Source organism: Pseudopodoces humilis, chromosome 7, assembly GCF_049639895.1.
Source record: "Pseudopodoces humilis isolate 2021_Gansu_Grassland_sample_001 chromosome 7, ASM4963989v1, whole genome shotgun sequence".
NCBI classification, from domain to species: Eukaryota; Metazoa; Chordata; class Aves; order Passeriformes; family Paridae; genus Pseudopodoces; species Pseudopodoces humilis.
In genome coordinates, this window is record NC_142206.1 from 17,050,884 (window position 1) to 17,078,601 (window position 27,718).

The following is a 27,718-nucleotide window of genomic DNA, read 5'->3' on the forward strand; positions in this document are numbered from 1 at the left end:
TTTTGCAAAACCAGAAAAACATATTTACCACATTGGTCATCACACCATTCATGAGTTCACGAGTCAGGAGCACTTCTGCAGATTTGTAGAAAATAATAATGGATTTAGGGCAAGAGAGCCCATCTTTCGCATCACAGTAGTAGTTGTCAATGTAAACACGGAAGTTGTCATATCTAGGGACAATCTGTTTCACCAGGACATAAGTGCAGTTTTCAAGGAAGGTATAATAGATTCCATCAAAAGTAATGTAATGAGGATCACCCCATCCACTACACACACCTGGTACAGAGAAAATATTTGGAAGATTAAGATGAGAATTTATGTAGAAGAAAACGTAAAAACTAAACATACTACAATTTATAAAGCAAGCCTAAGAAATTAAAATGCCCATATAATCTGTGTAAAGCTTGCCTTCCTTTTTTTTCAAAAGGCGTTATTTCTGAATCAATTGGTGCTTACATTGACACTCATATCGGTAACAGCATCCATTTTCATCTGGTACCAGCACTGGTGGATATTTGTTTGCACAGGTAATTTCCTTTACGGGTGGGCAGACCGTTGGTACTACGTCTATATCGTTGTCTCCATTACAGATCACTTCTGTACAGTTGGATAATTTGAATCTTTCTCCAGGCTGCACAATGAAGGAAAATTTTTTGTCACAAAACTCTGCAAACAGGTATAACCTTTACTCCTCTTTTTAGATTTATTCTATAATTTTTCCAGTAACGGTGGTGTCGAAAAGGAAATCAGTATGTGTTAGTACTCTTCAGTTTGTGGTTTAGTGATTTTTGAAGGCAACTAGAGGTATTCAAAACACTGACCATATTATGTGGGATAGAAAAAAAAAAAAAGACTAAAGCTAAAACCTTCAGTGACAGAAAAAAGTTGTCAATATTCTACAAGATTTCTTTTTTTAATGTAAAAAGGAGGAAGGGACCTTAACTACACTTGCTGCTTCTGCATGAGGAGCTCTTCTGGGGCTTGAGAGATATGTATTAGGTTACAGGAAATTATTTCCTCTATTCTATGTATAGCATACCTCAAGGTCAACAGAGAGCATAACAATGGAGAAAGTTTAAAGGAGTAAAGATAAAAAGGCAGGAGAACAGAAACACATACAAGCCTTTACTGTATCTTAACTACTTCCCTGTACTGAAAAAATAAAACCCACAAGAAAACTCCTTCTATTATGTCAGTGGAAAGATTCCTTAAATGCACAATGCACCGAAGAGTTATATTAAAAATAGAGTAACAAGAAAGAATACTGTAACTTGCTCTAGCAGTATAAAAACTGAAATTCAGGAAAAGGAAAGCTCAAACATTAGGTCCTACATACTGCTCATCATTAGCAAAATAATTAAGACAATCAACACATGTAAGGTTTAAACACTACATATTGTTCCAATGTGCTACCACTCAAAAAAGGATACTATTCCAAAAGTCAAAAAATAACACAGAAGTTACGTACTTGTAATGGAGGATAAAGAGCGGAAACACAACCATGAAAAACAACATTTGCAGAGGTGGGACGCAAAGGAACTGATGTTGTTACTGTAGACCACTCAGAGGAAGTAGTGGCTGGTGAAGTAGAGACATTACAATTCACAGTGTGTCGTTCAATATCACATGTTGGGCTGCAAATGGCATAAAATCTGCATCCATCACTATCCATTCTATTGTAAATCAAATCACCTGAAGAACAGGAAATACAAGGAAATATTAAATAAAAACAAAAAATATAAAAAGTAAGAAAGGAAAAAAAAATGTTCATAAGATGAAAAGAGAAAAAAAGAAAGAGAAAAAAATGAAACAAATAAAGAGGAATCAAAAACAAGAAAACTAACCAGGTGAAAAAATAGCATCACCAATCTTGCAGAAACACGGCGTAGTAGAAACCACAGGTGGAGATGAGGTAAAGACAGCTTCACTTCGCGTAATAATTGTGGATGTCCTGGTGGTGGTTAAAGGGGTAGAGAACGAGCAGTTGTAGTTGGGGGTGCAGCAGAGCACGCGGATCTTGTAGTTGAGGCACATCTTGAATTTGCCCGTCTGGTCCTCGTTCTTGCACACCAGTCCAAAGTGGACGTCGCACTGCACGACCTGCCCCACCTGCTGGATGGCAACGTCGGGGTAGTCCTCCGCCCGGCACTCGATCTCCTTTGGCTGCCGGCAGATTCGCTTGCCGGCGGCGCGGATGTGCTGGTACGTTTCAAAGTCTCCCTGGTTGGGCCCCGAGGAGGGGAAGTCAACGTCAAACCACTCGCTCCAGGTGCACACTTCGGGTTGACAGGTGGTGGTGGAGGTGGTGGTAGACGTCAGTGGCGTGGTGCTGGTGGAAGTGCTGATTTCCGTGGAGGTGGGACTCGTGGTGGTGAAGGTGTAGGGCGTGGAGGTGGAAGTGGTGACCGGGGAGGAGGTTGGCAGCGTTGTGGTTGCGGTGCTGGTGGTGGGGCTGCTGTGGGTGGAGGGGATTTGGATGGAGCAGTTGTAGTTGGGGGTGCAGCAGAGCACGCGGATCTTGTAGTTGAGGCACATCTTGAATTTGCCCGTCTGGTCCTCGTTCTTGCACACCAGTCCAAAGTGGACGTCGCACTGCACGACCTGCCCCACCTGCTGGATGGCAACGTCGGGGTAGTCCTCCGCCCGGCACTCGATCTCCTTTGGCTGCCGGCAGATTCGCTTGCCGGCGGCGCGGATGTGCTGGTACGTTTCAAAGTCTCCCTGGTTGGGCCCCGAGGAGGGGAAGTCAACGTCAAACCACTCGCTCCATGTGCACACTTCGGGTTGACAGGTGGTGGTGGAGGTGGTGGTAGACGTCAGTGGCGTGGTGCTGGTGGAAGTGCTGATTTCCGTGGAGGTGGGACTCGTGGTGGTGAAGGTGTAGGGCGTGGAGGTGGAAGTGGTGACCGGGGAGGAGGTTGGCAGCGTTGTGGTTGCGGTGCTGGTGGTGGGGCTGCTGTGGGTGGAGGGGATTTGGATGGAGCAGTTGTAGTTGGGGGTGCAGCAGAGCACGCGGATCTTGTAGTTGAGGCACATCTTGAATTTGCCCGTCTGGTCCTCGTTCTTGCACACCAGTCCAAAGTGGACGTCGCACTGCACGACCTGCCCCACCTGCTGGATGGCAACGTCGGGGTAGTCCTCCGCCCGGCACTCGATCTCCTTTGGCTGCCGGCAGATTCGCTTGCCGGCGGCGCGGATGTGCTGGTACGTTTCAAAGTCTCCCTGGTTGGGCCCCGAGGAGGGGAAGTCAACGTCAAACCACTCGCTCCATGTGCACACTTCGGGTTGACAGGTGGTGGTGGAGGTGGTGGTAGACGTCAGTGGCGTGGTGCTGGTGGAAGTGCTGATTTCCGTGGAGGTGGGACTCGTGGTGGTGAAAGTGTAGGGCGTGGAGGTGGAAGTGGTGACCGGGGAGGAGGTTGGCAGCGTTGTGGTTGCGGTGCTGGTGGTGGGGCTGCTGTGGGTGGAGGGGATTTGGATGGAGCAGTTGTAGTTGGGGGTGCAGCAGAGCACGCGGATCTTGTAGTTGAGGCACATCTTGAATTTGCCCGTCTGGTCCTCGTTCTTGCACACCAGTCCAAAGTGGACGTCGCACTGCACGACCTGCCCCACCTGCTGGATGGCAACGTCGGGGTAGTCCTCCGCCCGGCACTCGATCTCCTTTGGCTGCCGGCAGATTCGCTTGCCGGCGGCGCGGATGTGCTGGTACGTTTCAAAGTCTCCCTGGTTGGGCCCCGAGGAGGGGAAGTCAACGTCAAACCACTCGCTCCAGGTGCACACTTCGGGTTGACAGGTGGTGGTGGAGGTGGTGGTAGACGTCAGTGGCGTGGTGCTGGTGGAAGTGCTGATTTCCGTGGAGGTGGGACTCGTGGTGGTGAAGGTGTAGGACGTGGAGGTGGAAGTGGTGACCGGGGAGGAGGTTGGCAGCGTTGTGGTTGCGGTGCTGGTGGTGGGGCTGCTGTGGGTGGAGGGGATTTGGATGGAGCAGTTGTAGTTGGGGGTGCAGCAGAGCACGCGGATCTTGTAGTTGAGGCACATCTTGAATTTGCCCGTCTGGTCCTCGTTCTTGCACACCAGTCCAAAGTGGACGTCGCACTGCACGACCTGCCCCACCTGCTGGATGGCAACGTCGGGGTAGTCCTCCGCCCGGCACTCGATCTCCTTTGGCTGCCGGCAGATTCGCTTGCCGGCGGCGCGGATGTGCTGGTACGTTTCAAAGTCTCCCTGGTTGGGCCCCGAGGAGGGGAAGTCAACGTCAAACCACTCGCTCCAGGCGCACACTTCGGGTTGACAGGTGGTGGTGGAGGTGGTGGTAGACGTCAGTGGCGTGGTGCTGGTGGAAGTGCTGATTTCCGTGGAGGTGGGACTCGTGGTGGTGAAGGTGTAGGGCGTGGAGGTGGAAGTGGTGACCGGGGAGGAGGTTGGCAGCGTTGTGGTTGCGGTGCTGGTGGTGGGGCTGCTGTGGGTGGAGGGGATTTGGATGGAGCAGTTGTAGTTGGGGGTGCAGCAGAGCACGCGGATCTTGTAGTTGAGGCACATCTTGAATTTGCCCGTCTGGTCCTCGTTCTTGCACACCAGTCCAAAGTGGACGTCGCACTGCACGACCTGCCCCACCTGCTGGATGGCAACGTCGGGGTAGTCCTCCGCCCGGCACTCGATCTCCTTTGGCTGCCGGCAGATTCGCTTGCCGGCGGCGCGGATGTGCTGGTACGTTTCAAAGTCTCCCTGGTTGGGCCCCGAGGAGGGGAAGTCAACGTCAAACCACTCGCTCCATGTGCACACTTCGGGTTGACAGGTGGTGGTGGAGGTGGTGGTAGACGTCAGTGGCGTGGTGCTGGTGGAAGTGCTGATTTCCGTGGAGGTGGGACTCGTGGTGGTGAAAGTGTAGGGCGTGGAGGTGGAAGTGGTGACCGGGGAGGAGGTTGGCAGCGTTGTGGTTGCGGTGCTGGTGGTGGGGCTGCTGTGGGTGGAGGGGATTTGGATGGAGCAGTTGTAGTTGGGGGTGCAGCAGAGCACGCGGATCTTGTAGTTGAGGCACATCTTGAATTTGCCCGTCTGGTCCTCGTTCTTGCACACCAGTCCAAAGTGGACGTCGCACTGCACGACCTGCCCCACCTGCTGGATGGCAACGTCGGGGTAGTCCTCCGCCCGGCACTCGATCTCCTTTGGCTGCCGGCAGATTCGCTTGCCGGCGGCGCGGATGTGCTGGTACGTTTCAAAGTCTCCCTGGTTGGGCCCCGAGGAGGGGAAGTCAACGTCAAACCACTCGCTCCATGTGCACACTTCGGGTTGACAGGTGGTGGTGGAGGTGGTGGTAGACGTCAGTGGCGTGGTGCTGGTGGAAGTGCTGATTTCCGTGGAGGTGGGACTCGTGGTGGTGAAAGTGTAGGGCGTGGAGGTGGAAGTGGTGACCGGGGAGGAGGTTGGCAGCGTTGTGGTTGCGGTGCTGGTGGTGGGGCTGCTGTGGGTGGAGGGGATTTGGATGGAGCAGTTGTAGTTGGGGGTGCAGCAGAGCACGCGGATCTTGTAGTTGAGGCACATCTTGAATTTGCCCGTCTGGTCCTCGTTCTTGCACACCAGTCCAAAGTGGACGTCGCACTGCACGACCTGCCCCACCTGCTGGATGGCAACGTCGGGGTAGTCCTCCGCCCGGCACTCGATCTCCTTTGGCTGCCGGCAGATTCGCTTGCCGGCGGCGCGGATGTGCTGGTACGTTTCAAAGTCTCCCTGGTTGGGCCCCGAGGAGGGGAAGTCAACGTCAAACCACTCGCTCCAGGTGCACACTTCGGGTTGACAGGTGGTGGTGGAGGTGGTGGTAGACGTCAGTGGCGTGGTGCTGGTGGAAGTGCTGATTTCCGTGGAGGTGGGACTCGTGGTGGTGAAGGTGTAGGACGTGGAGGTGGAAGTGGTGACCGGGGAGGAGGTTGGCAGCGTTGTGGTTGCGGTGCTGGTGGTGGGGCTGCTGTGGGTGGAGGGGATTTGGATGGAGCAGTTGTAGTTGGGGGTGCAGCAGAGCACGCGGATCTTGTAGTTGAGGCACATCTTGAATTTGCCCGTCTGGTCCTCGTTCTTGCACACCAGTCCAAAGTGGACGTCGCACTGCACGACCTGCCCCACCTGCTGGATGGCAACGTCGGGGTAGTCCTCCGCCCGGCACTCGATCTCCTTTGGCTGCCGGCAGATTCGCTTGCCGGCGGCGCGGATGTGCTGGTACGTTTCAAAGTCTCCCTGGTTGGGCCCCGAGGAGGGGAAGTCAACGTCAAACCACTCGCTCCAGGCGCACACTTCGGGTTGACAGGTGGTGGTGGAGGTGGTGGTAGACGTCAGTGGCGTGGTGCTGGTGGAAGTGCTGATTTCCGTGGAGGTGGGACTCGTGGTGGTGAAGGTGTAGGGCGTGGAGGTGGAAGTGGTGACCGGGGAGGAGGTTGGCAGCGTTGTGGTTGCGGTGCTGGTGGTGGGGCTGCTGTGGGTGGAGGGGATTTGGATGGAGCAGTTGTAGTTGGGGGTGCAGCAGAGCACGCGGATCTTGTAGTTGAGGCACATCTTGAATTTGCCCGTCTGGTCCTCGTTCTTGCACACCAGTCCAAAGTGGACGTCGCACTGCACGACCTGCCCCACCTGCTGGATGGCAACGTCGGGGTAGTCCTCCGCCCGGCACTCGATCTCCTTTGGCTGCCGGCAGATTCGCTTGCCGGCGGCGCGGATGTGCTGGTACGTTTCAAAGTCTCCCTGGTTGGGCCCCGAGGAGGGGAAGTCAACGTCAAACCACTCGCTCCATGTGCACACTTCGGGTTGACAGGTGGTGGTGGAGGTGGTGGTAGACGTCAGTGGCGTGGTGCTGGTGGAAGTGCTGATTTCCGTGGAGGTGGGACTCGTGGTGGTGAAAGTGTAGGGCGTGGAGGTGGAAGTGGTGACCGGGGAGGAGGTTGGCAGCGTTGTGGTTGCGGTGCTGGTGGTGGGGCTGCTGTGGGTGGAGGGGATTTGGATGGAGCAGTTGTAGTTGGGGGTGCAGCAGAGCACGCGGATCTTGTAGTTGAGGCACATCTTGAATTTGCCCGTCTGGTCCTCGTTCTTGCACACCAGTCCAAAGTGGACGTCGCACTGCACGACCTGCCCCACCTGCTGGATGGCAACGTCGGGGTAGTCCTCCGCCCGGCACTCGATCTCCTTTGGCTGCCGGCAGATTCGCTTGCCGGCGGCGCGGATGTGCTGGTACGTTTCAAAGTCTCCCTGGTTGGGCCCCGAGGAGGGGAAGTCAACGTCAAACCACTCGCTCCAGGTGCACACTTCGGGTTGACAGGTGGTGGTGGAGGTGGTGGTAGACGTCAGTGGCGTGGTGCTGGTGGAAGTGCTGATTTCCGTGGAGGTGGGACTCGTGGTGGTGAAGGTGTAGGGCGTGGAGGTGGTGACCGGGGAGGAGGTTGGCAGCGTTGTGGTTGCGGTGCTGGTGGTGGGGCTGCTGTGGGTGGAGGGGATTTGGATGGAGCAGTTGTAGTTGGGGGTGCAGCAGAGCACGCGGATCTTGTAGTTGAGGCACATCTTGAATTTGCCCGTCTGGTCCTCGTTCTTGCACACCAGTCCAAAGTGGACGTCGCACTGCACGACCTGCCCCACCTGCTGGATGGCAACGTCGGGGTAGTCCTCCGCCCGGCACTCGATCTCCTTTGGCTGCCGGCAGATTCGCTTGCCGGCGGCGCGGATGTGCCGGTACGTTTCAAAGTCTCCCTGGTTGGGCCCCGAGGAGGGGAAGTCAACGTCAAACCACTCGCTCCAGGCGCACACTTCGGGTTGACAGGTGGTGGTGGAGGTGGTGGTAGACGTCAGTGGCGTGGTGCTGGTGGAAGTGCTGATTTCCGTGGAGGTGGGACTCGTGGTGGTGAAGGTGTAGGGCGTGGAGGTGGTGACCGGGGAGGAGGTTGGCAGCGTTGTGGTTGCGGTGCTGGTGGTGGGGCTGCTGTGGGTGGAGGGGATTTGGATGGAGCAGTTGTAGTTGGGGGTGCAGCAGAGCACGCGGATCTTGTAGTTGAGGCACATCTTGAATTTGCCCGTCTGGTCCTCGTTCTTGCACACCAGTCCAAAGTGGACGTCGCACTGCACGACCTGCCCCACCTGCTGGATGGCAACGTCGGGGTAGTCTTCCGCCCGGCACTCGATCTCCTTTGGCTGCCGGCAGATTCGCTTGCCGGCGGCGCGGATGTGCTGGTACGTTTCAAAGTCTCCCTGGTTGGGCCCCGAGGAGGGGAAGTCAACGTCAAACCACTCGCTCCAGGTGCACACTTCGGGTTGACAGGTGGTGGTGGAGGTGGTGGTAGACGTCAGTGGCGTGGTGCTGGTGGAAGTGCTGATTTCCGTGGAGGTGGGACTCGTGGTGGTGAAGGTGTAGGGCGTGGAGGTGGAAGTGGTGACCGGGGAGGAGGTTGGCAGCGTTGTGGTTGCGGTGCTGGTGGTGGGGCTGCTGTGGGTGGAGGGGATTTGGATGGAGCAGTTGTAGTTGGGGGTGCAGCAGAGCACGCGGATCTTGTAGTTGAGGCACATCTTGAATTTGCCCGTCTGGTCCTCGTTCTTGCACACCAGTCCAAAGTGGACGTCGCACTGCACGACCTGCCCCACCTGCTGGATGGCAACGTCGGGGTAGTCTTCCGCCCGGCACTCGATCTCCTTTGGCTGCCGGCAGATTCGCTTGCCGGCGGCGCGGATGTGCTGGTACGTTTCAAAGTCTCCCTGGTTGGGCCCCGAGGAGGGGAAGTCAACGTCAAACCACTCGCTCCAGGTGCACACTTCGGGTTGACAGGTGGTGGTGGAGGTGGTGGTAGACGTCAGTGGCGTGGTGCTGGTGGAAGTGCTGATTTCCGTGGAGGTGGGACTCGTGGTGGTGAAGGTGTAGGGCGTGGAGGTGGAAGTGGTGACCGGGGAGGAGGTTGGCAGCGTTGTGGTTGCGGTGCTGGTGGTGGGGCTGCTGTGGGTGGAGGGGATTTGGATGGAGCAGTTGTAGTTGGGGGTGCAGCAGAGCACGCGGATCTTGTAGTTGAGGCACATCTTGAATTTGCCCGTCTGGTCCTCGTTCTTGCACACCAGTCCAAAGTGGACGTCGCACTGCACGACCTGCCCCACCTGCTGGATGGCAACGTCGGGGTAGTCCTCCGCCCGGCACTCGATCTCCTTTGGCTGCCGGCAGATTCGCTTGCCGGCGGCGCGGATGTGCTGGTACGTTTCAAAGTCTCCCTGGTTGGGCCCCGAGGAGGGGAAGTCAACGTCAAACCACTCGCTCCATGTGCACACTTCGGGTTGACAGGTGGTGGTGTAGGTGGTGGTAGACGTCAGTGGCGTGGTGCTGGTGGAAGTGCTGATTTCCGTGGAGGTGGGACTCGTGGTGGTGAAGGTGTAGGGCGTGGAGGTGGAAGTGGTGACCGGGGAGGAGGTTGGCAGCGTTGTGGTTGCGGTGCTGGTGGTGGGGCTGCTGTGGGTGGAGGGGATTTGGATGGAGCAGTTGTAGTTGGGGGTGCAGCAGAGCACGCGGATCTTGTAGTTGAGGCACATCTTGAATTTGCCCGTCTGGTCCTCGTTCTTGCACACCAGTCCAAAGTGGACGTCGCACTGCACGACCTGCCCCACCTGCTGGATGGCAACGTCGGGGTAGTCCTCCGCCCGGCACTCGATCTCCTTTGGCTGCCGGCAGATTCGCTTGCCGGCGGCGCGGATGTGCTGGTACGTTTCAACGTCTCCCTGGTTGGGCCCCGAGGAGGGGAAGTCAACGTCAAACCACTCGCTCCAGGCGCACACTTCGGGTTGACAGGTGGTGGTGGAGGTGGTGGTAGACGTCAGTGGCGTGGTGCTGGTGGAAGTGCTGATTTCCGTGGAGGTGGGACTCGTGGTGGTGAAGGTGTAGGGCGTGGAGGTGGAAGTGGTGACCGGGGAGGAGGTTGGCAGCGTTGTGGTTGCGGTGCTGGTGGTGGGGCTGCTGTGGGTGGAGGGGATTTGGATGGAGCAGTTGTAGTTGGGGGTGCAGCAGAGCACGCGGATCTTGTAGTTGAGGCACATCTTGAATTTGCCCGTCTGGTCCTCGTTCTTGCACACCAGTCCAAAGTGGACGTCGCACTGCACAACCTGCCCCACCTGCTGGATGGCAACGTCGGGGTAGTCCTCCGCCCGGCACTCGATCTCCTTTGGCTGCCGGCAGATTCGCTTGCCGGCGGCGCGGATGTGCTGGTACGTTTCAAAGTCTCCCTGGTTGGGCCCCGAGGAGGGGAAGTCAACGTCAAACCACTCGCTCCAGGTGCACACTTCGGGTTGACAGGTGGTGGTGGAGGTGGTGGTAGACGTCAGTGGCGTGGTGCTGGTGGAAGTGCTGATTTCCGTGGAGGTGGGACTCGTGGTGGTGAAGGTGTAGGGCGTGGAGGTGGAAGTGGTGACCGGGGAGGAGGTTGGCAGCGTTGTGGTTGCGGTGCTGGTGGTGGGGCTGCTGTGGGTGGAGGGGATTTGGATGGAGCAGTTGTAGTTGGGGGTGCAGCAGAGCACGCGGATCTTGTAGTTGAGGCACATCTTGAATTTGCCCGTCTGGTCCTCGTTCTTGCACACCAGTCCAAAGTGGACGTCGCACTGCACGACCTGCCCCACCTGCTGGATGGCAACGTCGGGGTAGTCCTCCGCCCGGCACTCGATCTCCTTTGGCTGCCGGCAGATTCGCTTGCCGGCGGCGCGGATGTGCTGGTACGTTTCAAAGTCTCCCTGGTTGGGCCCCGAGGAGGGGAAGTCAACGTCAAACCACTCGCTCCAGGCGCACACTTCGGGTTGACAGGTGGTGGTGGAGGTGGTGGTAGATGTCAGAGGCGTGGTGCTGGTGGAAGTGCTGATTTCCGTGGAGGTGGGACTCGTGGTGGTGAAGGTGTAGGGTGTGGAGGTGGTGACCGGGGAGGAGGTTGGCAGCGTTGTGGTTGTGGTGCTGGTGGTGGGGCTGCTGTGGGTGGAGGGGATTTGGATGGAGCAGTTGTAGTTGGGGGTGCAGCAGAGCACGCGGATCTTGTAGTTGAGGCACATCTTGAATTTGCCCGTCTGGTCCTCGTTCTTGCACACCAGTCCAAAGTGGACGTCGCACTGCACGACCTGCCCCACCTGCTGGATGGCAACGTCGGGGTAGTCTTCCGCCCGGCACTCGATCTCCTTTGGCTGCCGGCAGATTCGCTTGCCGGCGGCGCGGATGTGCTGGTACGTTTCAAAGTCTCCCTGGTTGGGCCCCGAGGAGGGGAAGTCAACGTCAAACCACTCGCTCCAGGTGCACACTTCGGGTTGACAGGTGGTGGTGGAGGTGGTGGTAGACGTCAGTGGCGTGGTGCTGGTGGAAGTGCTGATTTCCGTGGAGGTGGGACTCGTGGTGGTGAAGGTGTAGGGCGTGGAGGTGGAAGTGGTGACCGGGGAGGAGGTTGGCAGCGTTGTGGTTGCGGTGCTGGTGGTGGGGCTGCTGTGGGTGGAGGGGATTTGGATGGAGCAGTTGTAGTTGGGGGTGCAGCAGAGCACGCGGATCTTGTAGTTGAGGCACATCTTGAATTTGCCCGTCTGGTCCTCGTTCTTGCACACCAGTCCAAAGTGGACGTCGCACTGCACGACCTGCCCCACCTGCTGGATGGCAACGTCGGGGTAGTCTTCCGCCCGGCACTCGATCTCCTTTGGCTGCCGGCAGATTCGCTTGCCGGCGGCGCGGATGTGCTGGTACGTTTCAAAGTCTCCCTGGTTGGGCCCCGAGGAGGGGAAGTCAACGTCAAACCACTCGCTCCAGGTGCACACTTCGGGTTGACAGGTGGTGGTGGAGGTGGTGGTAGACGTCAGTGGCGTGGTGCTGGTGGAAGTGCTGATTTCCGTGGAGGTGGGACTCGTGGTGGTGAAGGTGTAGGGCGTGGAGGTGGAAGTGGTGACCGGGGAGGAGGTTGGCAGCGTTGTGGTTGCAGTGCTGGTGGTGGGGCTGCTGTGGGTGGAGGGGATTTGGATGGAGCAGTTGTAGTTGGGGGTGCAGCAGAGCACGCGGATCTTGTAGTTGAGGCACATCTTGAATTTGCCCGTCTGGTCCTCGTTCTTGCACACCAGTCCAAAGTGGACGTCGCACTGCACGACCTGCCCCACCTGCTGGATGGCAACGTCGGGGTAGTCCTCCGCCCGGCACTCGATCTCCTTTGGCTGCCGGCAGATTCGCTTGCCGGCGGCGCGGATGTGCTGGTACGTTTCAAAGTCTCCCTGGTTGGGCCCCGAGGAGGGGAAGTCAACGTCAAACCACTCGCTCCAGGTGCACACTTCGGGTTGACAGGTGGTGGTGGAGGTGGTGGTAGACGTCAGTGGCGTGGTGCTGGTGGAAGTGCTGATTTCCGTGGAGGTGGGACTCGTGGTGGTGAAGGTGTAGGGCGTGGAGGTGGAAGTGGTGACCGGGGAGGAGGTTGGCAGCGTTGTGGTTGCGGTGCTGGTGGTGGGGCTGCTGTGGGTGGAGGGGATTTGGATGGAGCAGTTGTAGTTGGGGGTGCAGCAGAGCACGCGGATCTTGTAGTTGAGGCACATCTTGAATTTGCCCGTCTGGTCCTCGTTCTTGCACACCAGTCCAAAGTGGACGTCGCACTGCACGACCTGCCCCACCTGCTGGATGGCAACGTCGGGGTAGTCCTCCGCCCGGCACTCGATCTCCTTTGGCTGCCGGCAGATTCGCTTGCCGGCGGCGCGGATGTGCTGGTACGTTTCAAAGTCTCCCTGGTTGGGCCCCGAGGAGGGGAAGTCAACGTCAAACCACTCGCTCCAGGTGCACACTTCAGGTTGACAGGTGGTGGTGGAGGTGGTGGTAGACGTCAGTGGCGTGGTGCTGGTGGAAGTGCTGATTTCCGTGGAGGTGGGACTCGTGGTGGTGAAGGTGTAGGGCGTGGAGGTGGAGGTGGTGACCGGGGAGGAGGTTGGCAGCGTTGTGGTTGCGGTGCTGGTGGTGGGGCTGCTGTGGGTGGAGGTGATTTGGATGGAGCAGTTGTAGTTGGGGGTGCAGCAGAGCACGCGGATCTTGTAGTTGAGGCACATCTTGAATTTGCCCGTCTGGTCCTCGTTCTTGCACACCAGTCCAAAGTGGACGTCGCACTGCACGACCTGCCCCACCTGCTGGATGGCAACGTCGGGGTAGTCCTCCGCCCGGCACTCGATCTCCTTTGGCTGCCGGCAGATTCGCTTGCCGGCGGCGCGGATGTGCTGGTACGTTTCAAAGTCTCCCTGGTTGGGCCCCGAGGAGGGGAAGTCAACGTCAAACCACTCGCTCCAGGCGCACACTTCGGGTTGACAGGTGGTGGTGGAGGTGGTGGTAGACGTCAGTGGCGTGGTGCTGGTGGAAGTGCTGATTTCCGTGGAGGTGGGACTCGTGGTGGTGAAGGTGTAGGGCGTGGAGGTGGAAGTGGTGACCGGGGAGGAGGTTGGCAGCGTTGTGGTTGCGGTGCTGGTGGTGGGGCTGCTGTGGGTGGAGGGGATTTGGATGGAGCAGTTGTAGTTGGGGGTGCAGCAGAGCACGCGGATCTTGTAGTTGAGGCACATCTTGAATTTGCCCGTCTGGTCCTCGTTCTTGCACACCAGTCCAAAGTGGACGTCGCACTGCACGACCTGCCCCACCTGCTGGATGGCAACGTCGGGGTAGTCCTCCGCCCGGCACTCGATCTCCTTTGGCTGCCGGCAGATTCGCTTGCCGGCGGCGCGGATGTGCTGGTACGTTTCAAAGTCTCCCTGGTTGGGCCCCGAGGAGGGGAAGTCAACGTCAAACCACTCGCTCCAGGCGCACACTTCGGGTTGACAGGTGGTGGTGGAGGTGGTGGTAGACGTCAGTGGCGTGGTGCTGGTGGAAGTGCTGATTTCCGTGGAGGTGGGACTCGTGGTGGTGAAGGTGTAGGGCGTGGAGGTGGAAGTGGTGACCGGGGAGGAGGTTGGCAGCGTTGTGGTTGCGGTGCTGGTGGTGGGGCTGCTGTGGGTGGAGGGGATTTGGATGGAGCAGTTGTAGTTGGGGGTGCAGCAGAGCACGCGGATCTTGTAGTTGAGGCACATCTTGAATTTGCCCGTCTGGTCCTCGTTCTTGCACACCAGTCCAAAGTGGACGTCGCACTGCACGACCTGCCCCACCTGCTGGATGGCAACGTCGGGGTAGTCCTCCGCCCGGCACTCGATCTCCTTTGGCTGCCGGCAGATTCGCTTGCCGGCGGCGCGGATGTGCTGGTACGTTTCAAAGTCTCCCTGGTTGGGCCCCGAGGAGGGGAAGTCAACGTCAAACCACTCGCTCCAGGCGCACACTTCGGGTTGACAGGTGGTGGTGGAGGTGGTGGTAGACGTCAGTGGCGTGGTGCTGGTGGAAGTGCTGATTTCCGTGGAGGTGGGACTCGTGGTGGTGAAGGTGTAGGGCGTGGAGGTGGAAGTGGTGACCGGGGAGGAGGTTGGCAGCGTTGTGGTTGCGGTGCTGGTGGTGGGGCTGCTGTGGGTGGAGGGGATTTGGATGGAGCAGTTGTAGTTGGGGGTGCAGCAGAGCACGCGGATCTTGTAGTTGAGGCACATCTTGAATTTGCCCGTCTGGTCCTCGTTCTTGCACACCAGTCCAAAGTGGACGTCGCACTGCACGACCTGCCCCACCTGCTGGATGGCAACGTCGGGGTAGTCCTCCGCCCGGCACTCGATCTCCTTTGGCTGCCGGCAGATTCGCTTGCCGGCGGCGCGGATGTGCTGGTACGTTTCAAAGTCTCCCTGGTTGGGCCCCGAGGAGGGGAAGTCAACGTCAAACCACTCGCTCCAGGCGCACACTTCGGGTTGACAGGTGGTGGTGGAGGTGGTGGTAGACGTCAGTGGCGTGGTGCTGGTGGAAGTGCTGATTTCCGTGGAGGTGGGACTCGTGGTGGTGAAGGTGTAGGGCGTGGAGGTGGAAGTGGTGACCGGGGAGGAGGTTGGCAGCGTTGTGGTTGCGGTGCTGGTGGTGGGGCTGCTGTGGGTGGAGGGGATTTGGATGGAGCAGTTGTAGTTGGGGGTGCAGCAGAGCACGCGGATCTTGTAGTTGAGGCACATCTTGAATTTGCCCGTCTGGTCCTCGTTCTTGCACACCAGTCCAAAGTGGACGTCGCACTGCACGACCTGCCCCACCTGCTGGATGGCAACGTCGGGGTAGTCCTCCGCCCGGCACTCGATCTCCTTTGGCTGCCGGCAGATTCGCTTGCCGGCGGCGCGGATGTGCTGGTACGTTTCAAAGTCTCCCTGGTTGGGCCCCGAGGAGGGGAAGTCAACGTCAAACCACTCGCTCCAGGCGCACACTTCGGGTTGACAGGTGGTGGTGGAGGTGGTGGTAGACGTCAGTGGCGTGGTGCTGGTGGAAGTGCTGATTTCCGTGGAGGTGGGACTCGTGGTGGTGAAGGTGTAGGGCGTGGAGGTGGAGGTGGTGACCGGGGAGGAGGTTGGCAGCGTTGTGGTTGTGGTGCTGGTGGTGGGGCTGCTGTGGGTGGAGGGGATTTGGATGGAGCAGTTGTAGTTGGGGGTGCAGCAGAGCACGCGGATCTTGTAGTTGAGGCACATCTTGAATTTGCCCGTCTGGTCCTCGTTCTTGCACACCAGTCCAAAGTGGACGTCGCACTGCACGACCTGCCCCACCTGCTGGATGGCAACGTCGGGGTAGTCCTCCGCCCGGCACTCGATCTCCTTTGGCTGCCGGCAGATTCGCTTGCCGGCGGCGCGGATGTGCTGGTACGTTTCAAAGTCTCCCTGGTTGGGCCCCGAGGAGGGGAAGTCAACGTCAAACCACTCGCTCCAGGTGCACACTTCGGGTTGACAGGTGGTGGTGGAGGTGGTGGTAGGTTTTGGTGATGTGCTGCTTATTACTCCTGTGTAAGTTTTTTGTGTAGTTGGTTTTGATGTTATTCTGGTATGTATGTAATCTGTTTTCGGTTGGACGGTGTATTCAGTTGTTGTCCTGTGTTTTGTTTGTAAACTTATTGTTGTTGGTCCTTTTTTGGATGTTGTTCTTGACCAAAGTGTAGTTGGTTCTATTGTTGTAGTAACACTTTCAGGGGTTGTTTCGCATGGTACGCTTATATTTATGCAGCATTTAAATCTTAATTCATAATTATAGCAGATGGGTGGCAGTTGATCTTTGTTGTAACATTTCAACCCTTCTTCTGTGTTACACGTTATGTGTTGCTCTAGCAGAGGGTATGGTGTATTAGGGAACCGTACTGCTCTACATTCCACATCCTTTCTATTTTCACAAACTTTGTATCCTTTGTTTTTTATGTTCTGAATGGTGTCAAAATCTCCATCATTGTAACCTGACCCTGGATAACTGACATCATACCATCTTGACCAGTAACATTTTTCCTTGAAACAGAGAGGAATTGTTGAAGGGGATGTGGTGACAGGTGTCATCATTTTAGTTGTGGTTGTTGTTTCTTCAGTAGTTGAAGGTGTGAATGTTGTACGTTCCGTGGTAACTGAATGCGTTGTTTCAGTAGATGTTTCTGTCAGAGCTGAAGTTGTGACCTGGGTTGATGTGCTCAGAGGCGTTGTGGAAGAGCATGGTACAAAAACACAGCAGAGGATTCTGATTTCATAGTTGTTGCACATTGTTGAAATTTGATCCTTGTTGTAACATATCAGCCCTTTCGTTGTACTGCATTCTACTTTTTGGCCAAGGTCTTTCAGTGGTATATCAGGGAATTTTTCTGCTCTACATTCCACAGCCCTTGGAGCTTTACAGACTTCGTATCCTTTTGCTTGTAAATCATGAAAAGTTTCAAAATCTCCCCCATCATAGCCAGGGGTCTGTAGACTCCCATCATACCATTCTGACCACGTACAGACTTCATGAACACATACTGATGTAGTTGGTGACACTGTAAAGGATAAAAGGAAGAGACAATGAAATTAAGAATTAATTCCTATGGATACCATATTTTTTCTTATTTTAATTGGGCTGACAATTTTCCTAATGTCATTTTTCTTGCATTATGCTCCTGTAGTTTATTAGCATTAGTTTATTTTATATATAATTTGTTGTAGAACAGAAAAAAACCAAACAAACAAAAAAATCAGCCACTCTGCAATTTGATGTAGTGACAGGCTGCCACTTCCAAGAAGAATACAAATTATGTGTTACAAGGTGCTGAAATAAGGCTCAGGTCTAATTTATACACATTGGAAAAAAAGCAACTCTCACATGTTTTGCGTTTGGTTCAGTGTTACTTGCTTTGGTTTTATCTTGCTTCATTATATACTAGTCTCTCTGGAATGTATTGAAATCAGCGCAGAGTTTAGCATATGCACTGAGATCCACAGCTATATTTTTCTTCCAAATCAGTTGACTCCTCACTTTATTATCTTTGCTCCTCCATTTCAAGCATCCCTACACTTTCTATTTTAGCTGTGATCTTAAGAAACCATTTATTGATTGGAGAGCTTTTGCAGGTCAACTCTCATTTACTAAATTGATGGAAAAATAGCTACTGAATTCCAGCAATGCTGATATTTTCTGCAATTTCACAACTTATGTTTTATACTCAATACTGATTTCAACATACGCCCAGAGTAACTAGAGATTCCCAACCTGAAGAATGCTGTAAAGGAATCCTAAAAACTAAAATTTCATTATCTCAATGCCAATATCCGAGCAATCCACTTAATATTGTAAAATCTATTTTTCTCACTAAGGAAGAGAATATGCCCTAATGGGCTACAAAGGATGTACCTGTGGAAGTAGTGGTAGGTGGTGTAGAACTGAAGTGAAATGTCGTTGCTGTTGTGGGTGTTGTTGAGGTGAGACAGTAATGGATAAATCTTTGAAGCGTTCCATTGGGACCACAGGTTGCAACAATACACCATCCTGTGCCATCTGTAGTGTTGTAGACCACATCGTTGTAGTTGTATTTCTGTCCCTCATAAATGCAGACACATTCTGTAGATTAAAACAGGATGTTATTCCATGCTATCTGAAACACAGAGTACCCTAAATGTGTCTTATACATATAGAAATTACTTCATCAACATACCATGTTCATCATATCTGCATTTTTTGCCATGAATTGTGCATTCACTGAAACAGAGAAAAACAGGTTATGAGTGTGGGCATACTGGTTCGTGACATAATTTTTTTGTTTTAGTTTCTCTTCTATCAAGCCTTTGCTATTCATTGTGTGTTTAAATGTAAAATGACTATCTTCTCTGAGTTAGTCATTTCTGCTGTACATTCAGACTAGGCATCTTCACAAGTTCTCTGGCAAGAAAGGTAGCTCTTCTTTGAGCCAGCATATAAAACATGCAGCATCCCTACCAGTGCTTTCAGGAACAGATGAAAGATGGATCATTTGAAATATTCTTATCTCCCCAACAGGTCTATTTATTTTTTGGAAGAGAAAAGCTCAGTAAATGTATAATTGATATTTACAAGGATATACACAAAGGATCACTACCATGGACATTGATGTAATCTAAACCGTGAATTTTCATTAGGCTTCCAAAATATGCAAGAAGAACCCTGGTTTTAGGCACAATTTATCAATTAAAAGCTGAATCTTGATTGTATTTATTTACAGGGACTAAGGACATTTACACACTGAATAAACTGAAATTTAGATATGTATTTAATGGGTTAGGTTTAGTGCTGTTAGTGGCCTAGATGATATAGGTAAAGGCATCTATGAAGTGCAAAACCTGCCAAGGAAGTTGGTTTAGCTCCAATGGGCTTTGGTTTAAGATTTTTTTTTGTTATTCAGATTGCACTGCTTACCACATTTAAGTGCAGCTACATTAAAGGTATCTTAAGACAACTGCTTCACAATTGGTTTTGCTAATTCTGTACTTAAGCCTTACAGAAGGCTTGGGAGCACTATATCACAGGGTAATGCCATGAGAATAAGTGCTGACTGTTGCAATTCTGCAAGTACCACTGCAATAACAGAAACAAGCTCAAAACAACATAGATGAGTTGGCTGCTAATTTCTAATGAATTTCACACGAGTTTAGGGATATCTTTTTAAAAATTCTCAGACTATTCTCTAACTGAAATAATTTTAGCTTGTTTTCACTTCATTTAATATTAATAACAACTTAAAAGGACGTTAATAAATATATAAAATAAGTAGTAAACTAATCTCTCGATGATAAAATATTTCACTATGTTATCATTTAATTCCCTGGGAAGGGAAGGAAATCAGACATTGTTCATCTGCCCCTGACTGGCCTAGTTCCTGCTGGCAAATAATTCATCACACATTTAACTAATTATGTTCCACAATTTTAAACTCTATTTTTAACATTCTATTCTAATCCTACCATGATTCACAATTCTGCTTTGAAGGCATCTCCATTCCTGGTTTGTAATTTTTTCCATCTTCATAACAACCACAATTAGAAACACAGGTCATGGTTTCCTCATCAAAATAGGGCTTATTTTTGGGACATTGTGGATAGCAGCCTGCAATGAAAAGAGAATCAAGTTGATACTAGTAGTTCATAAGTAACTCTACACTCATATCTGCTTTTCCCAAAATGTCCCACATAGTAAGTGGAATTTCAGACCCTCTTACTGCTATTCCTTTGATTGCACATTATGCTTTGGAGTGTTTTATCCTCATCTTCACTCCAAACAAGTATGTAATCCATTAGGATATATACAATACAATATTAATTAGAAAATATCTTATAATTTCTAGTGCAAACATGTCATACACTGAATAATACAATTTTTGTTCACTATACTGCATTTTAACCTTTCAAGTAGAATGAGATATGCATAGTTATGTTTACCTTCCAAACCCCTCATCTCATGAAGACATTTCCCACTTGGATTATTGCAGGTCTTCATACAAGGTGCTCCACATGGCTTGTAGTGCCACTCACATTCCCCTTGTGGATTATAGTAATCACAGAACAGAGCTAGAAAAAGAAATGTCAGAAAAATCTATTTGATGTTTTAGCTGTATACTCTTTCAGGGTTTTTTTTGTAAAAATCCAGTGGGCCCAGCATAATCACAGAGATGGTGAACAATATATTGTCTTACTGCTAACACAATACAATTGTTATAGTTCTAAAACCTTTTAACAGCAATAAATATATATATCATAAAAGAGAGTTACACATTAAACATGAAAAATCAGTTGACTGAAACACTGATCTTAGCTAGTGTGCACTAATGTTTATTTACATAGAGCCTGATGTAGACAGGTAGCAGTGCAATAAAATATCATATTTCACCAGTACTCTATCATGATTGTCAAGTTAATTAGACACTAATCACACCACTTGTAAAATTATTACCTGTGGTTTCATTTTACTAAGATAGATTGTCTTCTAGTGATTTACCCAACTGCTTTGTTGGGGTTTTTTAGGATTGTTTTTTTTTTGGTTTTGTTTGCTATTTAAGCATACAGCTGTGCCTCTTAGAAATACAATTTTATCTTTCCTTTCTTCTTCTACTTTGTTTCCTTTTTTCCCCTTCTGTTATCTTTCCCTCTGAACCCCTTAAAAAAGTAGTGGGTTAAAACTCACGACAAATGGATGGGGTTCTCCATGATATGCAGATGTCCAGCTCATTACATGCTTGAGCATAGGCAGCTACTGCTGTGCAGAAACATTCACAGTCTCCTCCAGTGTCACAGGCACAAGCATCATCCACACAGGCTTGGTAATACTCATTTGGTTCAACCTGATGGAAAAAACATTCAAGTTTTCACGCCCTTGTCCTCTTTGCACTGTCCTAAAATAACTGGATAAGATATCTGAAACTCATAGCTCTGTATGTGAGAAAGCTAGGAAAAGAAGAAGTGATGAGAATGCTTTGAAAAATCAAGAGGAAAATGTAGAGCAAAGCTATTGCTAGTAAGCTGGAATGTTAAGAACTGTTTGATGGTGAAGACAGTTGCAAAATATTGGTAATTACTACAAGCTAGCACAGAGTCATACCTATCAGATGGCTGATATTTATTTTATTTTTTTTTATATTTTTCTATATTACTAGAAAATTATGCCATTAGAAAATAAACGTATCTTGAGATCTATTGTTGTTCCTTCTATTAAAAACAAACAAGCTATCTAACCAACCAAAACAAACAATTTCTTTAGTGTACTTGCTCAAGACAAAAACTGAGAAAATATAAGTGAAAATATTCCTATGCAGTCTTTGTGTAGGAACTTGGTCTAACTTCACCTTGTCAATCATGACACAATGTATTTTAGAGTATTTTTTAATCTATTTCACATAAAAATGGATGTAAACATTTTGTCAAGAATTTAAGACTAAATTTTTTGTCCTACCTGCGAGTGACAGTTTGAAAACACTTCACTGGTAATGATGCTGCATTGCTTCTGTGCCCAGGCTTTCCTGTATGGATTTGCAGAGCATGGATCCTGGGTACGATTGGCATTTGGGCAACTAGAAGACACTTTCCAGCTATTGGCAAACTCCAGCACATTTCCTACCACAGACTGACTGCGAGTAGTGAAGTCATTATTTCCATTGCCATCATAGTTTCCACAAAGTCCGCACACATGGCCCTGCATCAGGATAAACAAACGAAATTACAAGGATCCCATAAGGGACAATTTCTTACTATCTGTGAGTAACAGACCTCAGGATGAGTCTTATGTAACCATCTTAAATAAGATTATTAATGCCTATTTAGTAATGGTGTTGGTCATTTTCATAAAACCCTTTTCATGAAGAGATGTCTCTAACTTGTTCAGAAGAAGGAGTAGACTGACGGGTTTTGTTTTAAGTACTGAGCTATGTAGTTTTTGATGATCCTAAATATGTCTCTTCAGTGAGGGCTTTTCATGAAGAAAACTACTGATAAAGTTGCTGTTATACCATTGCTGAATAATATAATTTAAGGATACTGGATAGTACACAATTTAAGTCAACACAACAAGGATAACAATATGTGATTTCTGCTCTTTTGGCTACAGTCTTCTGGTTTACAGCTTAAATTTCCACCCTCTTTCTTTGAGAGATAATAGCAATGTGTTGCAGAATTTTATACATGTTTTCACTTTTAAAGTGTACCTGAAAGCTGGGACTAAGTTTGATGAATATACTGGTTTTCTTGTCCCACATGAGTATCAGACCAACAGTAGTGTCAACCACCATGTAGATGCCCATGGAACGGATTTGGAATGGCATTTTTCCTCCAGGTGTCCTCTGGATGACATCTGAGTGTCCATCACTGAGTACCAGCTCATAGTTCTAAGACAGGAGAAGAAAAACTTAGAGGCCAATTTAAAAAGTCACCTAATTTGTTGTTTTGTATATTGACAGTAACTTCTTGAAATAATAATATTATCATCAAAAGGATCCTATTTAACAACCTCATGTTAAGAAATTTCTCCGTAGAGTTCCCTCCTTTGCTTTTTAGAGCAGAGAGCAAAAAAGTCTAGTCACATTTGCATTATCTTGGAGGCCACTTCTCCTATGCAATCTATCCGGGACCACATGTTTCATCCTTCTGGCACAACTTAAAGAAAATACTTACACCCAAGAAAACTTTAATAGACTTAGAGCAGGTAGTTCCTGTAGTGCCACATGGTATGTTCTCAGTGATGACTCTGAAGGTTCCCTGATTCATAGCTTGTTGACCACAGTAGTTCTGAAATAGGAGAATGATATTCACTGTTTACTATGTTACACGTTCATAACTAAAATTCAAGGTATTTAGAGCAAAAATCTAGGCAGGGCTCTGTTACCTGGACCAGAACATATTCACAGTCTCCTTCAAAGTCAAAGCGTTTGCCGTCAAAGGTGGTATAATGCCCATCTCCATAAACAGAACATGTTTCCAGGCAGGGTTCCTCAGAGCATTGCCATTTTCTGTTTCTACATGTGCTACACAAGACAAAAATCACTCCAAATGTAAAAACCAGACAAACACACAATATAAATATAGGTACATTTCTGTATTTTAAAATGTGTTAAGATTCTACTGAAAAAATAAGGTTTGCTTATTCTCAAAAATGCAGCATAGCACAAGAACAATTGGAATTTATCCAAAGACATATTTCTTAATAATGTAATGAATCATATGCATTAGAAAACACCAGTTCTTTCATATTTCCAGATCCTGTTGGATCTATTAATTGGAAAGATTTATTTGGAAGAAAGACTTTTTGACTCGAATGAATATGACAACATCAAAACCATAGTGTTTTTCTGACCACCTGCGATTTCTGGGTGGTGCCATTAAGAAAAATTAGAGCTTGCTTTTTAGGTACTAAGTGGATCATTTTATGCAGGATTCCTTCCTAGAAATCTTGATACTGCTAGAGTGAAATTATGTTATTTGCTTAGACTTAAAATGTTCTGGTTTTTATTCCCAAAATATTATTTTTCAATATGCTCTTACCAGTTGTTACAGCCAACTCTGATTGATTCTCCTGGACTGTAGGAATTCCCATTGTGAATACATGGACAGTCTTCTGGAGCTATACAGCCACCTTTGCCATCCAACACTTGATCATGAGGACATACACAGCCAGAGACACAGTGAGTTTTGTACTGTAAGGACCATAAAGAAAACGTGTCTTGAAACATTTCCCTGCTGGAAGAGTCTAGTTGTAGCTGGTAATTGTAAAAGAGATCTTGAGTAATATGCTTTCAACTAGGTATAAAAAGTCTGTACTTACACATTCCATGTCTAGAGTCTGACAGCTCTTCTGGCATCCTGCTCCTACCACATTTGCAGTGACATTGCCACAGTCAACATAAACCATGGGAGGCACACAGACTGAAAGAGAGGAAAGCCATGAGAAATGTGAGACCAACCATGCATTTGTATCTTTGTGTTTCCAAGAAAAAAACCCAGAAATACTCCCTTGTGAATTATGTGTACCTTAATGTGATGTCTTTAGTGAGAAAGAAACCAAAATATGAGATGTTTTGATCTCATATTCACCCGGTTTTTGTGATTTTGCTTGCACTACTCAATAAAATTAATTTTTAATTAGCTTCATAAAACAATTCCTTTCATAAAGACAGGAAAAAACTAGGATAATAAATATCCTGGTTTACTTGTTTGGGTTTTTTTTCGTTTGATTGTTTTACATTTGAATTAAAATGTGAATAGTTTTCCCCTCACATTGAGTGAGTTGACTAAGTATCCTTTTACCCTGGGTAATCAGGGGGTTCTAACTTGTTTCAGCCACCTGAAAGGTGTTTCTTTATATTGAGAATGTCCTCTACATTACAGAAATTCTCAATTAATTTTCTTGGTTAATTTCAGATTTGTACAATTTGCATCATTATGACAAGAAAGGAAAGAAATTAAAAGAGTGAAGACAGAAAGGGAGAATTAAAGAAAATCTTAAGTGATATGTTACCTGGTTCAGGCTTTTCTCCAATGCAGCTCAGCTTTCCATAGGTGCAAGTGCTATAAAAACAAGGGAATGGATATTTTTAACATTTTCTTGTTAAGTTTCAGCCCATTTCCCAATTAACTTGAAATAATGAAAAATTACTGTATGATGGAACAAATAAAATGTGTCCTTTATCAAATAGTTTGCACATTTCAAAAATATTAATGTTCTATATTAGAGTATAACAAAATAAAAGTAGATTCTATATAAATAAATGCTTGCTCTGTCTATATGCCTGGTTTAAAACTGTCCTTCAGAATAGTTCAGATTCCCATCATAATGGGAATAATCTGTAACTATATCATCAGGCATCTTTCACCATGGAACAAGCCTTTTACAGTCATGGATAAGAAAAACGTGTGGAGGCAAGGAAGAAAGGAAGGCATGGAGAAAGGGACAGGGTAGGAGTTTGGCTGTTAGCAAAGGCTGACCCACCACAGGACTGTTTGTTGAATTCCTATACTTGTTTATGTCCAATCTTCCAAACACAGGTAGCCCTAAGAATTTTTTAAGCTATGAATTTTTTAAGTGAAAATTTCAGGCATAGAAATTAATTTCATTTGATATCATAACATTTATATGGTTTCATTATTGCCTACATATATGTATTTACTTTTAACACAAATCTCTTACCAGACAACGCCATTATCATGAACAACTTCTCCAGAAGACAGAGGCATTCCTTTGTAGTAACAGGGACAGCTAGAAGCAGGCACACATTTGCCACTGTCATCCATGTAGGTTCCGTTTATGCAGGTACAGCCATCAACTGGGACAAACTTGATGCTGCATGTGACATCAGGCTCACTCAGAGACCGGCAGGTGGGTTGACAGGAATTGACATTGTAGGTGTACGTCAAGGACTTCGGACACAAGGTGGTGTATTTTGCTTGGGAATAAGAAAGTGAGTTACATTTGCTGTTAATTCAAGAATCAATATAGGTTTAAAGTAGTTGCGATAAAGTATATATGATTAACATGGCATTGTATGTACATATGCTTTACTGATATCTCCAGCAGCATCACTTTTTGTAGTACTAAAGCAAAATTTTCCCCTATGACTGTGTCAAATGTTTTGCCCAAGTTAAAAAAAAGAACAAAGTTCAATTATATTAAGACAGTGTGTTTCTTTCTCTATTTTTATACTTTTTGTCAAAGTAAGTTGAGAAACACCCTACTTATTTCATTGCTATTGCAAGGGTATCACTCTTCAGGTTTTTTTCTGATGGTTCTGAGTAAGTAATCTAACAAAGCCTCTTTTTCATATTTCTCCCTGTTTGTCTTTTATAGCATTCCTTTCTTCCTCAGCTTCTTGAAAGTCAATGCTATACTTAAACCTAGTTTAACACAGTTTACTATGGAATCCCTGAGAGCTGCTGTGTGGGGCCTTCTGGATGATCATTTTCATAAGGCAAAGGGATGTAAAACTTACTGCAGGCTTTGCTCCTCCATCCAGTGAGAAGAACTCCTTTTGCAGCACAGGCTCTGACGTAGCTGGAAAGGGCAGCACACATGCAGTCCTCACTCTTCTCACAGTTACACGTGTCAAACATACAGGTCTAGGAACAGAGGATGACATCACAATGTCATGTCAAAGCCATGGCACTCTGCAGTTTTTTAAGAGTGTTATGTTCACAAGAGATTAAAGTGAGTGTAATCCACATGTATAAAATAACCAAAAGAGGTTATTTATGTGAAAAAAAGAAATCAGAGGTCCACTGTTTTAATTTTTTCTTTTTTTCATGTGTTGGCTGTTTTCCAACTACTTCAAATTTGTTGCCAGTGTATCATATATATTTAGAATAGAGATTATTTGATGCCACCCATCTTTTGGAGCTTATGTTTAAGAGTCTGGGCTCTCTGCAGCAGAGGAACAAAGAATACAAGAAGTTATTTGATGGATTTCTGTGCTGGGCAGGGATAATACAATATTGTTAGTTCTAGATGACGTTTATTGAACATAGTTTTGCAAATTTCCAATAACAGGAAGGTTTTCTAAAGTACCCAGGGAGTCTGTTACAGCATTTCATCACCTTGAATCCCTGGAATATTTTTGTTCACATCTTGTCTAATTCTCATTGCTGCTTTTTATGCACATTGGTTGCCTTGTCCTTGCTTATATGCAAAATCCTTCTGAGAGCAGTTCAGAAGAATTAAAGTTTCAGTTAAGATTCTGGCTAAAGCTTTCATTGTATCTCTCGGAGAGGACAATTTTTATCCTTTGCCAGTGAATCCAAACTTCTAATTTAGTCTTTAAGCTTGCACCTAAAAATAAGTGCAGAAGGAATACACCTGCAAGTTTATCTTCCAGGGAATGGAAAGAAACATAGCTTCACAAAAGAACAAATTTCATATTGTGTAGATAAGAATGAACCCTTGGCTTGTAAGGTACTATCATGAATGCATCTCCTCACAACTGGCAAGTTATTATCTCAGGTGTTAGTATCAGAAATCTGAGTCTTTTTCTCATGTATTAGATGAGGTTAGAGAGAAATACCTTCTGGTAAACTTCTGGATTCACTGTTGAGTGACATTCAGCAAAAGGTCCCGTGGTATCCGAGAGCTGTCCACACCAGTGCTGAGCATACTGGTCTGTGAATTGAAAAACATGGACATGGTAAGGATTTCTGTGGCACTCCATTTGCAAAACTCTTGTCTCAATGGAATTATACCTCCTCCAGGGGAAGCAGAAGCTTAATGTTACAATATAATTAAGCTCTGCATTTGCTGAGGCACACGGTCTTTTACTTCCTCTAGGCAGAAATATGAACTCTTCATAAACTGAATGTTCTCTAATTCATGATAAGTGTCATGGAATAAACTAAAGATACCCTTAGCTGAATTTTAAAAAGGAAGGTTCGTACTGTAAATTAAAACCATGTTAGTTCATCTCAGAAAAGAGCAGCTTGTGAATACTCAAGAATTATATATTTTGTTGGCTGAAATGGAGCTTGAATGCTTTCAATCTCTGAAGTTTAAGTCTGGTTCTTAGTTTAACAGTGGAAGGGCCACAACCTTCAGGGGGGCTAGGCACAGTTTTTTTCCCCATGTGACAATCAGTCCTTTCCAGGGATAAATCCCTAATACGCTGCATGGTTCCAGTCTCCCTTAAGTAAATTGACTTGCCGTCTCAATCCAAAGGAACACATTTAAAGGTCCAAAATATTTTGCTAGGTATTATTGATTAATTGAAGCCTTCTAATGTCAACTGGGGAAAATTGTGTGCGTGTGTATGGATGCTAACTATGAAGCAGGGAGCACGGTGCCTGTGGAATAGCAGGCCGCATAACTTTCTCAGTCTCACCTGAGAAAGCAGCTTGGGAAATCATAAGGAGGAATTAAAACAATCCTCAG

General features: G+C 48.7%; 1 protein-coding gene across 2 annotated transcripts in view; it reads right to left on the reverse strand.

The window, feature by feature from the left end:
- Positions 1 to 27,718, reverse strand: part of MUC5AC (mucin 5AC, oligomeric mucus/gel-forming) — a 51,555-nt gene that overhangs the window by 10,742 nt on the left and 13,095 nt on the right. The window contains exons 15-43 of one of the 2 annotated variants that reach the window (XM_088057841.1): positions 26,862 to 26,956; positions 25,797 to 25,923; positions 24,998 to 25,253; positions 24,329 to 24,378; positions 23,636 to 23,736; positions 23,356 to 23,507; positions 22,700 to 22,838; positions 22,489 to 22,602; positions 22,023 to 22,202; positions 21,275 to 21,514; positions 20,510 to 20,666; positions 19,768 to 19,896; positions 19,294 to 19,435; positions 18,012 to 18,055; positions 17,711 to 17,917; positions 14,834 to 16,859; positions 13,832 to 14,449; positions 11,828 to 13,447; positions 10,832 to 11,443; positions 9,830 to 10,447; positions 8,828 to 9,445; positions 7,832 to 8,443; positions 6,335 to 7,447; positions 4,331 to 5,950; positions 3,329 to 3,946; positions 1,848 to 2,944; positions 1,472 to 1,695; positions 460 to 634; positions 29 to 279 (exon numbers count right to left, since the gene is read on the reverse strand). In XM_088057841.1, the coding sequence (XP_087913967.1) occupies positions 29 to 279; positions 460 to 634; positions 1,472 to 1,695; positions 1,848 to 2,944; positions 3,329 to 3,946; positions 4,331 to 5,950; positions 6,335 to 7,447; positions 7,832 to 8,443; positions 8,828 to 9,445; positions 9,830 to 10,447; positions 10,832 to 11,443; positions 11,828 to 13,447; positions 13,832 to 14,449; positions 14,834 to 16,859; positions 17,711 to 17,917; positions 18,012 to 18,055; positions 19,294 to 19,435; positions 19,768 to 19,896; positions 20,510 to 20,666; positions 21,275 to 21,514; positions 22,023 to 22,202; positions 22,489 to 22,602; positions 22,700 to 22,838; positions 23,356 to 23,507; positions 23,636 to 23,736; positions 24,329 to 24,378; positions 24,998 to 25,253; positions 25,797 to 25,923; positions 26,862 to 26,956 (13,955 nt within the window). Of the gene's footprint in view, positions 1 to 28; positions 280 to 459; positions 635 to 1,471; positions 1,696 to 1,847; positions 7,448 to 7,831; positions 8,444 to 8,827; positions 9,446 to 9,829; positions 10,448 to 10,831; positions 13,448 to 13,822; positions 16,860 to 17,710; positions 17,918 to 18,011; positions 18,056 to 19,293; positions 19,436 to 19,767; positions 19,897 to 20,509; positions 20,667 to 21,274; positions 21,515 to 22,022; positions 22,203 to 22,488; positions 22,603 to 22,699; positions 22,839 to 23,355; positions 23,508 to 23,635; positions 23,737 to 24,328; positions 24,379 to 24,997; positions 25,254 to 25,796; positions 25,924 to 26,861; positions 26,957 to 27,718 lie in introns of both variants that reach the window. The other variant, XM_088057842.1, reaches the window with a different exon arrangement.